General features: G+C 40.3%; 1 protein-coding gene across 2 annotated transcripts; it reads left to right on the plus strand.

The window, feature by feature from the left end:
• The first annotated feature begins 64 nt into the window (after nucleotides 1-64).
• mindy2 (MINDY lysine 48 deubiquitinase 2) lies at nucleotides 65-18,829 on the plus strand. Of its 2 annotated transcripts, XM_044138735.1 has the most exons (9): nucleotides 65-1,700; nucleotides 1,906-1,963; nucleotides 4,050-4,114; nucleotides 9,447-9,605; nucleotides 10,263-10,365; nucleotides 11,433-11,575; nucleotides 12,609-12,782; nucleotides 13,178-13,375; nucleotides 13,758-18,829. In XM_044138735.1, the coding sequence occupies exons 1-9, from the start codon at nucleotides 813-815 to the stop codon at nucleotides 13,941-13,943; spliced, it is 1,974 nt and encodes a 657-aa protein (XP_043994670.1). In that variant the 5' UTR covers nucleotides 65-812; the 3' UTR covers nucleotides 13,944-18,829. The 2 variants fall into 2 exon arrangements, with proteins under 2 accessions (XP_043994670.1, XP_043994677.1); XM_044138742.1 differs by lacking the exon at nucleotides 1,906-1,963 and having other exon boundaries at nucleotides 1,473-1,700.
• Nucleotides 18,830-19,574: the final 745 nt, after the last annotated feature.

Genomic DNA, 19,574 nt, shown 5'->3' on the forward strand with positions numbered 1-19,574 from the left:
ACAAAATGATTTCTGTCAAAAATAAGACAAATCCCACAAAGAGAATCTTCTGTTTCACAGTCTTTGCTGCCCCCTACTTGTTATAAGATGATATTGGAAGTTGATTTATCTGTCAGGCTGTACAGCTCTCTGGACCTTTGTTCGCTTGGTGGTCTGTTCATTTTTCAAGTTGTAGACACCAAAGCGAAATCTGAATTCAACTGAACCACCGAGTCAAAATATCTGGCTCCTGAATTGTAAGGCTGAGTTCAAGTTCAGAATAATGCACGTTTAATGGTTAATAGGGTTAAGTATATAGGCTAGGCCACAAGTAGATGTCATTATTACACCCCAGTAATAATGTGCATGAGTGTGTATGTCCTATACATTCAGGGTAGTTCTTTTCATTCAGTCTATGCTGGCCACTATTTTTGCTCCACATGCAACCAGTGAACTTGAACGGCACACGAAGCTCCTGTAATGTCACATTACAGGGGAGTCACAAAATGGGTACATAATATTCTTCAGCTTGCACCCAACAGCTTTAATGGGCCGACACGTGGCTAATTAAACCTCATACTTTAATATCATCTTTTTGTTTGAAAATAACACATCGAAACGTAACACATTCATTTAGAGTTTACACGACCGCTATGTAGCATCCGAACTAACAGTAGCGAGTTTGCAGAATACGAGCGGAACTGAACGCATCACCCAGCCGTTGGTTTTCTACTCTGATGACGTCACTTGCAGAGTTGTCATGGCGTCGTCGAGGCTGAAGCTACCGTTGCAGTGTTGCTAAAAAAAAATCTGTCGATAGCCTTTAAACCGAAATGGAGAAAAATGCAAACCTGCATCGAGACACTGAGGTGACCTCTGTGTGTGGCTCTATTGCGGGCGAAATGGGCGACGCTACGGTCGCGGGCGAAGTGAAAGGAGCAGTCGACAAATTAAAGAATAGTGAAGCTCCCCTCAGTACTTTGGATAACGTTCCTTGTGATACCAGCGCCTCAAATGCTAGTTCTCCGAGCTGCGATGGATGTGTTCAGAGCGCAGTGCCGGAGGTTATCGGAGTCCCCCCTGTGCAGGAGGATCCGGAGGAGAAAGCCGAGGCGAGCCCGTCGTTGTTGAGATGCGAGGATCAGGTCAGTAACGGGATGGGACATGACTCTGAGCAGGCAGCAGAAGACAGCCAGGGAGGTGCCTCAAAGTTAGTAAACAACAAAGCCGACAGCCTGTCCTCATCTCCCGCTGGAGACAGCATACATGTAAAGGCTGAGCTTCCAGCCTGTGGAGAAAGTGAGCAGACAAAACTTGCCAAACCGACGGCTCTGTGTCCGGACAGCGCAAACGCAGCGGACGGAAAATCTGGACAGTCCGGCGATCACACCTTATCGGAAGGACTGCCGAGTGGGAGTGACCCCGACCCAAGCCTCGGTGGAGAGTCCCGGAGCATAGATTCACTCGAGTCGTTCTCCAATCTCAACTCGTGTCCAAGCTCAGAGGGGCTGGATGACCGGGGACTGGCCTTGGCCTTGCAGAGCGAGTACGCCTCCGACGGGACAAAGACCTCCTGCGCTAAGGACCGAGCCGCTGGCCAGTCCATATACCACATTAAGTGGATTAAATGGAGGGAGGAAAACACGCCGATCATCACTCAAAACGAGAATGGACCCTGTCCATTACTGGCAATCATGAATGTCCTTCTGCTTGCTTGGAAGGTAAATGCTCAGATTTGTTCTGTCAAGCACTCCACACTTTGGCACCAGATGACGTTTTATTACAACATATCAATACAGGATGTATGCATTCAAGATGTTGGTGCAATTTCGCCCAGCAAAACGTATTTGGGTTAGTCTTTTAGGCGAGTTTTTGATCTAAGGTGTAGGAAATCATGGACAGCTGGTGTACATTCTTCTCTTTCAGGTTAAAATACCACCTATGATGGAAATTATAACTGCTGAGCAACTGATGGAGTATCTTGGTAAGTGTTTGCAGCTATGTTACTCAAGATCAACACATTTGTTGCTCCAAAGAAGAAGAAAAAATGCCTCGTTGAATCTTTTATGTAGAGATGTGCCAGTCTACCCCCCAGAGATCAGAGTTGGCCAGTTTTCTCTTGATCATCTCTGATCAGTGATTGGCAGGTCAAATAGTGTGAAATCAGAAACTGGGCCATCCTCAGCACTTCAACAAGATGAAGCACAATTTGAAATTGAAAAGCTGTACATAATTTGTCACCTGTGTAGCGCAAACAGTAGAGATGTACCAAAATTAGTGTGAGGATCAGCCACTTGATACTGAGAATTCAGATAGAAATTAATTTTTTGTATATTTTATTTGTATTCATTTTAAGAAGAAACAAAAATTGCAATCAGTCAAACTTAGAATTGGCATCACAGACCACGTAAAAATCATAAATCGCTTGCTTACCTACCCAGAAAAGTCTGATTGGTGCATCTCTACTTTTTAATACAGGTAACGTCACTGAAACTGGGCTTATTCTGTTTGCCCTGTGCAAAATGTCTTTGAAGAACGTTTTGTCCAATTAGCTCACTGTAGTATTTGGGGGCCAAAGTGTAGTCTGCACGATCACATACTTGTATTCACAGTTGTCCATGAACTCCCTGCCAGTCGGTTTCAACATCCTGGTGAACATTCTCGTGTTTCATGGTCATACTAGTCGGTGGTTACACACTATAAAGGCACAAGTTGGTCATCTGACTCAACTATGTATGTATTTATTTATGTATCCTCACTGTCCATCCAGAGGAACAACTTTATTCCCTGCAGGGAATATTAAGGAGTCGCAAAGTTCAATATTCCAGAGTCAACAGAGGAAGCGACCACAGCGGGGGGAATCCCCCCATGAACTTCTTCTTCTGCTGCTGTAAGGGAAATAGGAGCTATGTCTTCTGCCTGGCTGTGTCCTGCCCCTCTTTACTAAAACAGTTTTCGGTGTCCAGGAGTCGTGTCTAAACAGCTGCATTTCTGCCAGCGTTTTCTTCCAGCTCTGTCAGGGATTTACATAGCTCACTTGTGTTAGGAGTACAATATAATTTAACAAATGAAGTGTTTTTAATAATTCAGCAGTATATTTTTCCCTGACTTGTTTGTGTCCTTTAGCTAACATGACTCATCTCTATGAATCTCCCTGGAGAAAACTGGTGTGACTGTGGAGAGCTATCCGTGGTTTTAATTTCTCCCCCAAATGTGAGGATTTGTTTTTGCAACATGGTGGAACAGTTTGTTTTGTATTTGCATTTATTTACTTCACTCAAAGGCTTTAGTAGCTTTCAGAAACGTCTGGACAACTTCTATCCTCTCCTGTCATCCCAGAGACTCAGGAGAAAGGGAGATAATTCTCCCCTAATAAAATCTGTATCTTTGGTGACGGCTTGAAGTAAGACGAGTCCGTGGGTCTGTTCAAACATCTTGTGAAATAAAAGCTCCTGTTGCCTAACACAACTAGAGTTCATTAGCTTTACTGATGCAACAGATTTATTTCTGTTTAGTTGGTGATGTGCAAGTTTGACTCTGTTGAAGTGAGTAGCCTCTCTTTCTGTACTGGTTGCTACTCTCAGGGTACTCTTCTTCTTCCAGGTGCCGAGTGAAATTCCAATGTTGGCGATTCTTTCCATGCATGGATGTTTTCATCCATGTGGATTTGATGACTGGAGGTTGATGGTATTCATCTGAGTAATTCTCTGGAAAAGCATGAGTTGACAGTGCAGCATGATGCTTTTGCCAACTCCTAATTAAATTAATGATTCTCTGTGAGATGTCACGAAGCATGCTCACACCAGACTTTTGAAAGGAGCTAGCTTTTTGTGCAATACTGGAAATGAAGCAATGTGAAAGGAGATTCTCTAAGATGATGGTGTGCTACTATAACTCTATAGGGAACCGGAAGGCATTTGGGTCTGCATAATTTCTTGGGGAACAGTTCTCCAATGCGACATACTCATGACAAAAAATCCGAAGCGTCAAACAGATTCTGCTTCTAAACAAATGCTTTTCTTGAGTGTCAGTCAAGATTGAATCAGCATCTGTTGACATTTCTTTTGCAGGCGACTACATCCTGGAAACCAAACCTAAGGAGATATCAGAGGTTCAGCGGCTGAACTATGAACAAGTAAGATCTGCAATTTGTGCAGAGACACACAGATGAAGCTTTACCTGAATGAATCACTTTCAATTTTGATCCATTCAGATTTTTTTCCCCCTAATAATTATAATGCAAAGAAAAACAAATGTACTGTGAGTTCTTTAATAGAGGTAGTAGTTATAAATCTAACATAACATAAAAGAATTACAACATTATGCCCATTTATGCTTCAAACCATAAGCCCTTACTGTCATCTGATTTATATTTAAATTGATCTAAGTACATGATGTAGATTGTTGCATTTATTGACAAAAAATAGTGGAGGTTATTATTTTTGATGCATTTATTGAATAGGGAAAAGTAATTTAGTATTTGACTAAAACATCTGTTTTTACGGCTGATATTGGTGCATCTCGAGTTGTTTTGGTTTTGTTTGGTGTCACTGATGCACTCAGAATATCCCAGCTATTTTCAGGTTCTACGTAAATATTTCCCTATTCGTACAAAGTGATCGGTCCGATGTAGCTGTATGCTCAAAAGAATGCGGGTCTGCATATTTGCATGGAGCGAGCCTGGGTCAGCGGCCTCTCAGTAACATGGAAGTAAGCAGGGAGATGATTGGAAGCCATGTGAAGCTGCAGCGGAGCGTCTTCCTGCTCCTCTGCAGGTTACATAAGACGACTCTTGCAAGTCTCCGGGAACAACAGGGGTTAGTAGTGTCAGAGTGTGTTGTTTCACATAGTACTGGATGCTTGGAGACGCATGGCTGGGTTCAGCTACCAGCTATTACTGAGAGTGTGTGTGTGTGTGCTTGTGTGTGTGGCTTACCAGGAAAGGCACTTAGAGATGGAGCTCCAGCTTCTCGCTTCCTCCCATCTCCGTGGCGTCCTGCCTACGGTGTGGGAGGGGCCCCGCCTTTTCCCCCTCTTGCGTGGCAGCGCTGGAGCACATCTGTGAATGATTTCAAGCCCGTCAGTTACAGACGACTAAAAGTAATGTGCAGTTTCCTCGTGGAAGCTCGGGCTTTCTAAATTTAAGCCGATGTGGAACGAAATCTCTTAAATAAATTGGCGGTGGCCCTCAGCATGCGGAGCTATAGTAAGGGAGGGGCCTGACTTTGGGCTGCCTTGTTATTATGGTTGTCTAATGACGGGTCGGTGAGCTGTTTTACATGTGGGTGTCGTCATGTCCGTTCGCCATCTGTCAGTGGTGCGGTTTGTTCACACAGATCATTCGGACAGTGCTGCGGGCAGACCTCAGGGAAACAGGAATGTCAGTCAAACAAACTGGATTGTCTTCCTAACATGTCGGGTGGGAATATTTAGTGACTTTCTAATAAGCTGTAAAACACAAGTTTTCACTCTTCTGTGGAAAAGCAAACACTTTAACAGAAGTAGTTCTATTTATAACTTCAGCTTGAAAAAAAAATCTCATCTGTCACGTGACAGCATTTGGATTAAAATAGCAGTTGCCTGGTTGCTCTTTAGCTTTTGTCAAATATTTACCGAGGAGAGCAGAAGAACTGAGTGTGTAGTTTAGTTGGGCTTTTGTCTCACTGGACCCAGCTCAACAAGGTGATTCATCCATGATGACTGTTCAGTCACTGGAAGAAACAGGCTAACGTATTTAGGAAACAGTGTTTTTCTTTTATTCCCAGTGTGTAATCGCTCCTTGCAGTGTGGAGTTTTGCACACAACTGTTAAATAATCCTGCTTTTTATTTCAAAATACACAATATCCCACCATTTGTGTCAAAGTGAGTTCACAGTTGGGGGCGGGGGTTATGCTAAGACACAATGAGAATCATGGAAGGGAAAAAAGATTCAGTAAAAAGAATAAAAGAAGCATTGTTCATCAAATCCATATACAGGAACAGTTCACTGTGTGGACAGAAACGGTTTGATCGGTTGTTGGAGTTGGGTTCGTGGTGCGCACAAGCAGTTTCACTTTAACTATTACAATAAACTTAACTATAAAAATTCAGAATACACTGGAAATGGGCCAGCTGCATGGAAATTTAGTTATATCAACTTCAAATGCATGGAATTAGATTGATGTATTGACGTGTGAAAAATGGCAAATGTAATAACGACACACTCAAAGCAGTAACTAAGTAAAAACTTTAAAAAAAATCTATACATTTTGCATTTAAGATGAAAAACCTTCCTTGTCTGTAAAAATATTTTGCCAAAAATGCCTCAAAAAGCCTAGATTTAGCTTTACCTGGTTTAAATTATGTAAAAAAAAAAAAAAAGAAAAAGAACATATGCTACGCTACAGCTACGGTTAGGCATAGTGAAAGAAAGTTGCCGAGCTTTTCACATGATGATGTCAGAAGTATTGTTTAGCTGAAGATGCATCCTTTGCTACAAACGATTAAGCGTCCATTACAGGAATGCTATTTTGCTGCATTTTAAGCAATACAATTATATTTTCTTATCTTCTTAAAAAATGAATAAATTATTTGGTTATTTAAAATTTAGGAAATACCTACAGCATATGCCAATTTGTTTTATCTGAATAATTGATCAAATAATCTATGACTAGAAGAAATAATTAGTTGCAGCCATAATGTATTCCACAAAACAGTGAAAGTTTCTAATGTTTGACAGTGTATACACGCCGATCATCACTCAAAACGAGAATGGAGCCTGTCCATTACTGGCAATCATGAATGTCCTTCTGCTTGCTTGGAAGGTAAATGCTCAGATTTGTTCTGTCAAGCACTCCACACTTCGGAGTGCTTGACACTCCGAAGTGTGTGTCAAGCACAGACACACACTTCGGAGTGTGTCTGTGCTTGATATAAAATGTCGGCACCAGATGACATTTTATTACAACATATCAATACAGGATGTATACATTCAGGACGTATACATCCTGTATTGATATGGTGCCATTTTGCCCATCAAAACGTATTTGGGTTAGTCTTTTAGGCGAGTTTTTGATCTAATGGTCTTTTCAGCTGCTAATGAGCTGCTATCCCATTACAGTATTGATCAAAAGTGGTCCAAGGAAGGAAATAGTGGACCGGTAACAGGGTGATGGTCAAAGCTAATTCTGCTAGTCTAATTGATACATATGGGAAGCAACGTTGGGCTCAGGTTGCTGAAGCAGTTAATGCTGGTTCTGTCACAAAGCTGTGAGAATACACAGTTCATCTCAGCTTGTTGAATATGGGGGACAAACCCTCAGAGCACTGAGGGTGGATGACAGCTTTGGCCTTTTGCTTGGAAGCTAATTCTCCCTGACACAAAGCAAAAACGGTTCAGGAATAGTCTGAGGAGCACAACGAGTTTGACATGTTGACTTGACCTCCAAATTCCCCGTGCGTCAATCCAATCGAGCATCTGGGGAATGTGCCGGATAAACAAGTCGACCCATCGCAGCTCCACCTCACATCTTCCATGATTTAAAGGACCTGCTGCTGACATCTTGGATCCAGATATGACTGCACACATTCAGGGGGGCTCGCTCAGTTCATGCCGCGACTACAGCTGTTTTTGCTGCAAAACAGGGAGACTAAGAGGCATGTGGTCATAACGGTGTGCGCTTTTATAAGTGATGACTTAATGTGAGAACTGATGCTCAGTTTACACGGGATTGTTTTAACTAGGACAATTATGATCAGAAAAGCAGGTATTGTAGAAAATGTTGCTGGAAACTGACCGTATTTTCCAGACTATAGAGCGCACTGTACTATAAGCCGCAGCTACATTTTTTATTTTTTTTTAAACTGGAAACATACATATGTAAGCCGCACCGGGATGTAAGCCGCTAGTATCTCCACCGCTCTCGGTTTTCCAAAAGTCCTAATAAATCTGCTGGATATATTAAGGACACAACCCTCTCCAAAGCCGAACCATGATTCGTTCACGCCGAGTTTACTGCCGCGGCTCTATTTCCCTCCTGTACTGCCACATCAATAGCCCTCAACTTAAAAGCTGCTTCATGAGAGTTTGAAAACATTTCTCACTCGTGCCTGCTGCTAGCATTTGCTTGTTCTAAATGAAAATTAGCACTTTCTTCTTTGATTTCCAACTTTGACTTCCAATGATTCACTTCCTGCTAAAGAGCCCCCTGGTGGTTGAAGGAACAATCCACAGAAAAGCCGCATCGGGCTATAAGCCGCACTGGGAGTAGCGGTTTATAGTCCGACAAATACGGTAGTTGCTTCTCCTTCATTTTTGGATAAAACTTAAGAAACATAATGGGGAATAGGGCCTTGACTTTCAAACCGGAGAAGAACCTGAGAAAGCTTTAGGTGCTAATATAACAGTATAACAGTGTTGAAGTGCATCTATGTTGAGCTGGGATGATTCAGCACTAATCATCTGATATCTTAAAACTAGAAATTAGAAAAAGAAAATCTGGAATATAAGCTCTATATGCTGTATATCAAGTTGGGATCTCTGTCTGGAGAATTAAAGATTGAAATTCACCGCAGGGTTATTCCAAACCACCTGGTTCTTCTGAGCTAAATATGAAATATTACTTAATGAGCCTGTGTTTCAGTAAATATCTGTTTGAAACATCATTTAAATAAGCTCATAGTAATCTATGACTCATTAAACTCAATCACATTTTAGTTGGACAAAAAGTTATGTAACACTTCTATTACTAATTTATGATGATTTTTGTAAGAAGCTTCAAAAACTTAGTATTTCTCAATTTTTATTGCACAAAACTACATGACTAATCTCTTTCATCCATCTTAAAAGCCAGACATACTTTGCATACTTGAGGCATAGGGGTCATTCCTCCTCTGTGTGTCTTCTCTAAAGTTGAATCAGTGGACATTGCGGTGTCAGGGCTCAGCTGCAGGCCCGGTCTCGACCTCGGGGTTCAGCAGAGCGTTGGAGCCAGCTGGGACACTTTGCTCTGGGCGTGAAAACAACAATGAGTTGGTTTCTGTGGGTTCTCAGGTGTGATGCTTTTATGTTTGCAGATCACTGATGTCCGCTAAAATTTGGTATTCTAAATAAAAAATAAGGGATAAATTCAAGTTATATGTAAAGTGTGTGGATTTAGCCACTAATTAAAAAGGATATATTCTCCTTGAATATGTTTTAATGTGCTTGGTAGCAAGAGCAAATTTTGAGAAAAGACAAAATAAAAAAAAAAACTTAACTGAAAAATCCTTCCTTACTTCCTCCTTTACAAGTTGTACTTTTTCTTTTCTGCAAATTATTTAGATTTAAAAGACCTTTATGTGTAATTTTCACTTTTCAAGGCCTCAGTCGGCTGAAAAAAATTAAAATAAACAAATGAGCGGTTTCTTTGCTCGGATGTGTTTAGTTAATATACCTGCTTTTGGAAATCTTTATTAATTCCTGTTCTTTCTTCTTTTTCTTTTCCAGAACATGAGTGACGCCATGGCAGTGCTGCACAAGCTGCAGACGGGTCTGGACGTAAACGTGAAGTTCACAGGCGTGCGAGTGTTTGAGTACACCCCAGAATGCATTGTGTTCGACCTTCTCGACATCCCTCTTTACCACGGCTGGCTTGTTGACCCCCAGGTACGGCCGATCTTTTTGCTCCTGAACTCCAACCCAAGGACCTCTGTGTATTCTTCAAGATCTAGTGCACTGATAATGAATTAATGTTGAATTGTTCACGACAATAAAAAATAAAGAGGAAAAGAAAATGTCAACACAGAGCACCAGATCTTTAAAACGTGAACGCTGAAGCAAATCATTAGCAATTAATAATAGACTGTCATCATGGAGGATTTGTAGAAATCTATTGCCTAAAGTCATGCTCTTAAGAGATAACTCACAGGTTGCACATTGTCCACATTTTTCTTGACTTCAAGCTAAACCTGCCATTGAAATACAAAGTTAAAGGTTATACATACTCCAAAAGAATCTAGTTCAGACCAGATGCTAATCTGAATTCATGTACTTTTCTTCCCTAACAAGTTACCTTACATCCTAACAGTTCTCTATTAAAACACAAGTGTGTTTTAACATCACCTACTGCGTCTATAACTAGATGAAATAAAAGCCGTCAGGAGGAAATAAGTAACGTTTGAAGATCTCAGAGAGTAAAAACTGTTAAGCGTTTGTTTAATCTTTCTTTCCTAAATCTTCCATATAACAGCTTTTTAATGCCTGTTGGTTGGCGTCCTTGTTTTTGCTGAAGGTCTTTTTAAAAAAATTTATCTCTGTTTGCAGATGCACGACATTGTGAAGGCAGTGGGCAACTGCAGCTACAACCAGCTGGTGGAGAAGATAATATCCTGCAAGCAGTCAGACAACAGCGAGCTGGCAGGGGAAGGTGAACACTTGCTTCCTGGCCACTTTCTGACTCTCTATTGCTTGGCTTCACTCCACGCAGAAACACTCTGCATAGAAGTATAGGCCTAATGTAGTAGATCCAGGGCATTTACTTCTAATATTTCTTTTGCTCTTTGTTTTCTTTGCCAATATCAGAACTTTTCTACCAGATATTTGCTCATTCAGCTCAAGTAGCTCCCAGCAGGACTGAAAGAAAACATTTTGATGCTTAGTCAACAATGTACTGACAAAAGATGCTTCCTCTTTGCTGTTGTTGTTCCACATTTCTGGCCCTTCCTTTGGTGACTAATGTAGCACTGAAGGTACCCATCACTTAAACTTCAACAAATCCCTTTGAATGGGATGATAGCAACTCGTAGAGGAGAGAGTGTTTCTTTCCTGACTGGGTTCCACACAAGTAAAAGATTTGGTTGTAGTGAACAGGCTGTGGTTTTTTTCTTTCATGGCCATTTGCAGTTAATTTCTGTAGAGGGCTCCTATTCAGTTTGGAAACTTGAATCTTAATGTATTTTGAAATACAGTCCGGATCAGTCCGGACCAAAGTCAGTCCGGCAACCTGCAGGTTTTAGTTCTCTCCCTGGTTTAACACCTGGATCAAATGATGGCTCATTCTAAGAAGAACACTGACATGCTGAGGAGGTTGTTACTACCAGCAGGGAGAGAACGAAAACAGGCAGGATGCCGGCCCTCCAGGGCCCACTTTGCGCCCCATCAGCCTAGATAAATATAGAAAAGAAAAATGGAGTATGGAAAAGTATTGTATTTGTTCATTTCTGTGTTCATATTTGTAGCCTCTATGTATTGTTTAAATAAATGTCTTTGTGTTCTGTAAATTTGCACTGCTGACACTATAAAGTGTTTATTAATAAGTAAGGATTTCTTAATTGGACTGTGTGTAGTCTGCTATATAATTTCAAATGATCAAAACAAAAATATCTAATATATTACAGATTTCTTGTGATTTTGAAGACTGTCTATGTCTCATAAAACAAGCAGGTCCATGTTTGTGTTTTAGCCAGGTGTGTTTTCCTCCGTGTTTCGTCACAGGCATCGTGGCAGAGCAGTTTCTGAGCAGTACGGCCACTCAGCTGACGTACCACGGCTTATGTGAGCTCACCTCCACTGTGCAGGAGGGAGAGCTCTGTGTCTTTTTCAGGAACAACCACTTCAGCACCATGATCAAATACAAGGTAAACAAGTGCTACCAACTTATTTGGATACAACCTGTGGTAACAATTTGGCATTTGGGTTGGGATTATTGGACTGCTCATCTTACACAACGCAATAGGTCAAAGTGTGTGTTTTCTTTCCCTTTAAGTGGCAATGCTTAGGACCTCTATGGTTTGTATTGTATTTTCCACATGTTTTAAATCAAGAGATATATTTTAATGTCAGACTAAAGTAACCAGAATAAATTGATTACAGTAAGTTCGTAGGAAAACTTGGGTGGCACAACCAGTTTATGGGCAGTTACTTTGTTTGGATACATTATTACCCTTAATAAATTAGCTTAGCGTTTATAAACAACGTTTTGCTTTTACTCAAGTTAGCATTGTCTGACATTACATTTTTTTTCATGCTCTGAAACATTTTCACAGTACTGTAGGTCAGACTTATGATGGTTTGTTCTGGTTGGTCCAATTGTGTTTTCCCAGTTTGTCACGTGGATATTTGTAAACGTTCATTTTTCAGCTCGCCTCATCACTTTATCAGTGTGATAAAAATTTATCCATCTGCACTGATAATTAAAGGCTTATTTAGGAGGCTTCTGATGGATGTGTAGTGTAAGTTATCAAGTTTTCCTCTTTCTTATTTTTCTTCCTTCCACTGACGTTGTCTAGTATTTTATCAATAGTGCTATAAATTGTAAAAGTAATGAATGTCATGCTCTGATGTGCAGCTGGGATCCAGAGAGCGACTAATATTTAGACCAATTTCCAGAAACATGTGTCCCATCTGTAACAATTCCCAGCTAGCCTGACACATCTGCAGTTGGAACAGACCTTTCCTGTTATCTACAGGAGGGAAGTGGGTCTGCGGTTGTTTCCAGCGCAAGCAAAGCACTGTGTGTGTGTTACGATAACAGTCGCACCACGCTTCAGGACCGCTTTGTGCTCTTCTAATCACTTTTTGGAAACTGTATGCGTCTGTACAGTCAGTAAAAAAAGCAAACGATGGCATTCGAGAGCATTTCTAACTGCTTTGACTCCAATTTCTTCCCAGGGTCAGCTGTACCTTCTGGTTACAGACCAGGGTTTCCTGACGGAGGAGAAGGTCGTCTGGGAGAGTCTGCACAACGTCGATGGAGACGGAAACTTCTGCGATTCAGAGTTCAGGTTGCGGCCTCCGTCCGACCCAGAGACAGTGTACCGTGGACAGCAGGATCAGATAGACCAGGTCTGATCGGTTCTAGCCTGACTTGTAAAAACCTAACCAGCAGTTTGTCAAAGATTTACAAGTATAACAGAGTAAAAACTTGAATTCTGAATCAGTAGCAAACCAATAGCATTCAGAGACAGAAATAAACAAAGACAGAGAATTGGAGAATCATTACACAAACATTAGTAGCATGTAGAATCTGCATAACTACTGGCTATTCAATACCTTTCCTAATAAATGCATACAATAAATAAGTCTCGCAAAATAAAAATATGAAATATTTGTTCATTATTTCCCTATTACTTCCCAAAAGAAACAATGGGATCAAAAATCTTTTGTTTGCAGCAGATGTGACACATCACACATTGTGTTTGTAGAAAACATAAAGTAAGTTTCTGTTTGTTTTTTTTTAGGACTATCTGATGGCGCTCTCCCTGCAGCAGGAGCAGCAAAGCCAGGACCTGCAGTGGGAGCAGCTCCCCGAAGGCATCAGTGACCTGGAGCTGGCCAAGAAGCTTCAAGAGGAGGAGGACCGACGAGCGTCGCAATACTACCAGGAGCAAGAGCAGGAGCAAGCGGCGGCTGCAGCAGCTGCACAGGCTCAAGCACAGGTAGAGATGGCAGGAGGTGGAGACTCCAGAGAGACGGAAAAGGGAGGGAGGAACTGATGGAGCTGCAGCGAATCTGGGGTTTAATCAACTTACCGTTGGGTTTTTGAGTCTAGCTCCATGTTTGCATCAAAGATTTTGATTTTGGATTATAAGCAGTGAGTTGTCAGTGTGAACAGATGTGTAACGTATGAATTAGATACTTGTAGTTTCATCATTTAAAACATGTTCAGAATTAAAAAACACATTTTAGATTATCTATAGTGTGCTTTTGGATTGTTCTCCTAATCTATAACCTTAGTTTGCTTGAGCTTAAAGTCTTTTTTATTAAGTTCAATTCAGTCCGATTCTAAAGCTGTAAACCTGCGCTCTCTTGTCTGCACAGGAGCCGGTTGAAGAAAGTGAGGTGGACAGAGGAGGAGCTCCAGCAAGCGCAGCTGCAGCAGCAGCATCTGGGGCCGGGGCCACACCTGTAGGCGGGGCCACATCCAGCCCGGGAAAACAGTCATCAGGTGGGGAGCGCAAAGCCAAGAAGGAATCGAAAGAAAAAGACAAGTGTGTTATTTTGTAACACACAGCATGTGAGTGTGCGTATGTGTGCTGTGTGCGTTTTCTTATCTGTGTGAAAGAGACACCACCTGCGAACCGGACAGACGGCGTGCGGTCGCCGTAGGACGACAATGACGACGGAGAGACGTTACTAACAGAGGACTGGTTGTTCCCAAAAACCACTGGTGCCTGTTTTCCTCAATTCTCAGTGGAGCCTGAGCGTCGGAGGAAGGGGCACTACAGCTACAGCAACTGGTCTTTCACAGAGCCGGCCAAACTTTGTTACAAGTCGCTCACTGCACTGCAGATACGTGCCGTGGGTTGAAATTTACCTGGGGCGGTGTGTTTTATAGAAAACACACTTGGTTTTTTTTTCAAACGCAACTTATTTCATTTTGTTTTTCACTCGTGCAGGTTATAAGCTTTTTTGTAGGCAGCAATATTTACAAAACGCAGTTTGAAAGATTTGCTTTTTTTATTATTAATTCAGCTGTTGATGCCAAGATACAAGTTTTGTTTATTTATAAGTTACACAGGTAGCTTTTCGGGGGTATTTTTTTTGCTTTGTAAGCCGAAAAGGGATTTCATTTTCATCTTGCCTGTTGGAAATCAGCTCTTGCACCACTTGTGTCCCTTCTGAAACACTACACGCTAAGGGTTAATGATGCCAGACAGCTGCCAGACACTGTAGCTGTGTAATAAGACTTTATGACCACAGCTCGCTCTGTTCAGATTTGCCTTACCAGAGTATGGCATCGTTATATTCTTCTCTGTCCGAATGTGAACGAGTGCTTGATTAGGTGCAGTACTTTGCATGGTGCGACAGTGTGTGGCGTGCGTTCGCTGAGCATTATGGTTCTGACAAGTTTCAGTTTAGATATACTCCGTTATGTTGCAGGCAAGCTACACATCTGTTGTGATTCTGATAGGCACGACCATCTTTTTGCAGATTAGATTTTAGTTTTTAGTTTGAGTGCAAAAGGCTCTTCTCATTTTTCTGTCAGGAAGCCAGCTTCCTGATGAGATGCTGGACCTTCCCTGATACTTCTGACCGATAACGAAATGATGCTGCTGTTTTTTCCTCCAGGCCCCATTAATCAGTCAGTACAAAGAATCTAATTACTTTCAGTAATTATGCTTTTTTTTTTTTTAGAAAAAAGTATCACATAATCTTTTTTCTACAAATACAAAACTGTGACCCTTGGGGAAAGGTTTCTATCATCAGAGCAACAAACAATCTCAAAGGATTAATGATTATAGATAATTATTTATATCAGTAATGTAATTCAAAACTTAAACTCATGTGTTATCTAGGTTTATTACACGAATGTGACATATTATAAGATTTCATTTTCGTTAAATTTGATCATTTTGGCTTCCATCCAATGCAAACCCAATTCTCAGTTTCTCAATAATTGATAATTCTTATAAATAATAAGAACAATAAACATATGTTCTTATTACAGAGACATTTATATATATATATATATATTTTGCTGTAGTTCTGGTGTTGCTCTGCAACCAGGTTGTGAAAAAGGAATCAGCAAATAGAGTAGCCGAAATGCTGTATTTTTCTAAATTATTACAATTAATTTGCGGTCATTAGTGAAACAACCCCAAATTTAAATCCAGATGTGTGATTGGATCAGGCAGACGTTTAAGCTGAAGACTGCAGTGCTGACAGCCGGCTCGGTTTCATGCTGAAGCTGTGCAAATTCATCCAGCTGGCTTTGTGTCAAATTTCCTCTTCTCTGCATAACTTTGCTGTGCAGCACTTCAGAGGACTGAATATGTGTAATATTTGTAGAGTTTAGGCCTAAGTGTTGAAATTCACAAACAGAGCAGCCATGGAGGAACGGGGTGCGTAATTCTCGACGCTGAAATTATGTCGCGTTTCAGTTTTGAAGCTTTTCTCTGCAACACTGAGTATGCAACCACGTGATGTACATATTTAACCTGTTGCATTCTTATGACAGGGTTTAGCTGGTTGTTTGTGTCACTATTGTACCGTGGGACTGCCTCCAGAGACATTTTTCTATCTATACATTCCAGCTGGATGCCTTGACGCGAGCGCTCAGTCGTCACAGAGGGTCTTTGCAGTGCTTGTGAAACGGCCTCTGTTATTTTCTCGATTGAAAACAGATTCCCTATTAGGACAAGAGGATTAGACGGAGGCAGCAGGCGACCCGCGAGTGTGGGGTAACCTTTTGGGTTTTTTGGTTGTTTTTTTTTTATGAGCTCTGTGTGGTGGCACGCGGTTGGCTGTGTTTCTGAGACAATCCATACATATTTTCCACAACAGAACTACTCTCAGGCCCTTTTTTTATGAAGGGACATATCCTCACGTGTCTTTTCTAGCGCGTATGCTTTTTAACGGGCACAGTTCCTCGGCCTGCAGTCGCTTTCTGAGTCACGGCTTTTTAGTACTTGTATATGTATAAACGCAGGACTTTTGACACTTTGAAGAATTTAACATGTCACTCTTACGTTTTGATCCACACACTAAAACCAATGAACTGGCTGCCCAAATAAAGACCACCTCGGACAGGGTTAAATAACATCAGGTGTACGCACCTTTCATAGAAGTTTCTCCTTTTCTTTTTTTTTTTGTGCAAACGTAATTGTTTTGAGGTTTTGTTTTTTTTGTTGTTTTTTTTGTACTTCATGTGTGTTGGCCAATTAGCTGAACACGTTACTAAACATTCCAGTAGGTTTAGAGCAATGAAATAGAACTAAGGGAAATCTGGATTGTTTTATGTTGGTTTGAACGTGTGAAGTGACATGCCACCCCTTATTTCAAACATACTTCCTTGCTTTAGCTTGATATTCCTGGTCACCATTACCTGAATCTGACGTTTCAAGTGTTTGCTTCATCCTGGGTTCTTATGGTGAAATAATCAGAGGGATGTTGTGTGTTCTGTGTCTCATAGTGGGTTCTTGTATGCTTTGTGATGGTGGGGTAAATGCTGTAAAATTAGTATTTTGACAAGGTGATCGTGGAACATGTGTATATATTTTTTTGCGATTGGTTTTGCACTGTTACATTAATATGCACTAACACGAAAAGAAACATACCTCATTTTCTATTGAACATTAATTGTGCAAGAGTGCTATTGTTTTTTTTTGGGGGGGGTACCTTTAAAAAACAAAATAAGATGTAGGAAAAAAAACAACATGGCCAATTTATTTCTAATATTGGTTACAGTTGGTCTTAAGCCAGCTGAGTAATTATTAATTGTAAAAGTCTGAAAAGGGCTGTTTTGGCTCAGACAAGAACGTTTGTCAGAAAGGTAGCACCTGTTCAACACAACTTGCTGCAATTTAATGCACTACTCAGGTTAGTGGTACATCTGTCTTAAGGCTACCAATGTACATGGTTGAGTAGCAACACATCGCTTATAGATAATGAGTTTTGTATCATAAGGAAGTAGAGAAAAGATGTTGAAGGTAAAAATCTAGAGCTTGATTCTATTAGCGAAAAAAGGGCAAGTCTCATCATATTTGCAAATAAAAAAGTGAGCACTGAAGAGAAGAGTAGGCATGATGTTAGGTTTATGCCAAACCTGGGCATAACTCAATGTTCTCCCCAAAAAGTAATGATAGCAAAGTTTAAGTTTATAAAGTCAAGTTTTATCTTGTGAGGAGTCAGTAGAAATGTTGTCTGAGAGCAGTGGGTTGAAGACCTAACCGGCTGGCACACTATGGAGGGATTTAAAAGTACTCTGTCAGGAGCTCAATCTGCCTGTAATAAACAACAGCAGCAAATTACCACTTGTGATAAGGCCTGTAGTTGGAAACACTAAAATTCTGCTCACATTCAGATATTTTAATTTCTGCTCCAATTCTGACCAGCATTGCTTATCTCCAGAATAGCCTACTTTAACTTAATAAGTGCAGTGATTGTCCGAGTTCCTCTTTCCTCCATACGCAGGCTGTGTGACTCGTTAAGTTGTTAAATGTTATTCTGAATCTTTAACTCTGTCTGCATTATGTTTTCCTATGGAAACATGTTGTTTGGCCCTAAAAATTCACTTCAAGCTATTGCTAAACTTCAGAAGGAAAGAAAGTTATAATACTAATATACAGACAGGCTGTAGTTACACTTAAACACTTCTTGATTTGGTGTAATGAGAAACTAATTAGCACAACTACAACTAATTATAGTGGCTAAATCTACATGTGGAGAACACATAAAAGCTCTTTTGATCAACTTTATGCTCACAAACAACAGCTTGAGACACATCAGCGGTCTGGCTGTAGAGGCTATTATGACTCTAAAATATGATGATATTTGCCCTTTAAAAAGTCGGTAGGTGTACTTCTAATTTAGGTAGTAATGTTTCAGGCCTGGTCCATAATTACACTACGTAATGTTCTCATTGAAGAGTGATATGCTTAAAGTAAAATGCAGAACGGGGAAGGTTTGCTTTTTAACGAGTGACTGTTGCTGTAGCAGAGGAAGCTGTTCATTCATTTGGCATGAGACGCATCCAGAGGGCCGCAACAATCTAACAGAGATTCTTTCTTCCTTTTCTTTGATGCAATATCAGGCTCCCAGATTTAACTTTGTGAAGCATGTGTAAGTGGGGAATGACATGTTAGGCACAAGGATATTTTATTATTTACCACCATTAACTCCGCAATTTCTTTGAGTGTCACATAAACGAGCAAAATGACTTTGTTTGAAAATATGGGAGGTTACTCATTGCTGTCAATTTCATTGATCATTATTTACTTAAATGACCAAATAATGTATGTAGCCTTTCACATTACAGTCACATTGTATATGGTGATGTGTGTGTATATATATATATATATATAAATATAAATATATATAACAAAATGCCTTATAGACGAGGGACATTCAACCTGATTAGAAGTTACCTGGATAATAAAAAAATAAGATCATCAAGTGGTTTGAGGCCATTATGTCCAAGAAGACCTTCATTTATTTATTGTTCCTTTGAAAACGTGAAGCATAATCTCTCTTCTTTTCCCACAGAATGATGGAACCAAACCAAGACAAATGACATTTGCACTATTTTCTTGTAGATCTCCATATTACAGTTTGTAACGCGACAGATCTGCTAGCTGGCAACTGAACCTAAATGTCCTTGGATTGTTTCCAAGAACAGAGTTTTCATCTGACGACGGTGTAAATGTCAGACTGCTCAGATGACTGCAAATGTCAGAAGAATTTACATGAGGCACTGTGGGCTCCGTCTCTGAAATATGTTCTCAAAGATGCGCCGTAACGTCAACTTCAGAGTTCATTTGAAACCTGGACAAGTTTATATGTTATGAAACCCTGGGAGAACGTAACGTGCTTTTTAGCCATTTTCTAAAAGATCATGTAAATTTACTATATATTTACTTTAGGAAATTAGATTATTAAATGTTAGTTACAAAACAAGAAACTCATAAGAAAAAATAATAACGCACACTGACAAATTTCAAGAGCTTATTTCTTTTGATAAAACACCTAAATTAATTTTCAAAAAATGATGTTAATTTACTTCAAATTCAATTCAACGCAAAAAAAAACTTTATAGATCCCAAAGTGAAATGAAATAATTTATAAAAGAATTGAGTTTTGTTAAAAGGTCTTGTGGGCTCACTGTGTTAAATATATTAAACACACAAATGTTTTTGC

The sequence above is a fragment of the Gambusia affinis genome, linkage group LG02, assembly GCF_019740435.1.
Source record: "Gambusia affinis linkage group LG02, SWU_Gaff_1.0, whole genome shotgun sequence".
Taxonomy (NCBI): Eukaryota; Metazoa; Chordata; class Actinopteri; order Cyprinodontiformes; family Poeciliidae; genus Gambusia; species Gambusia affinis.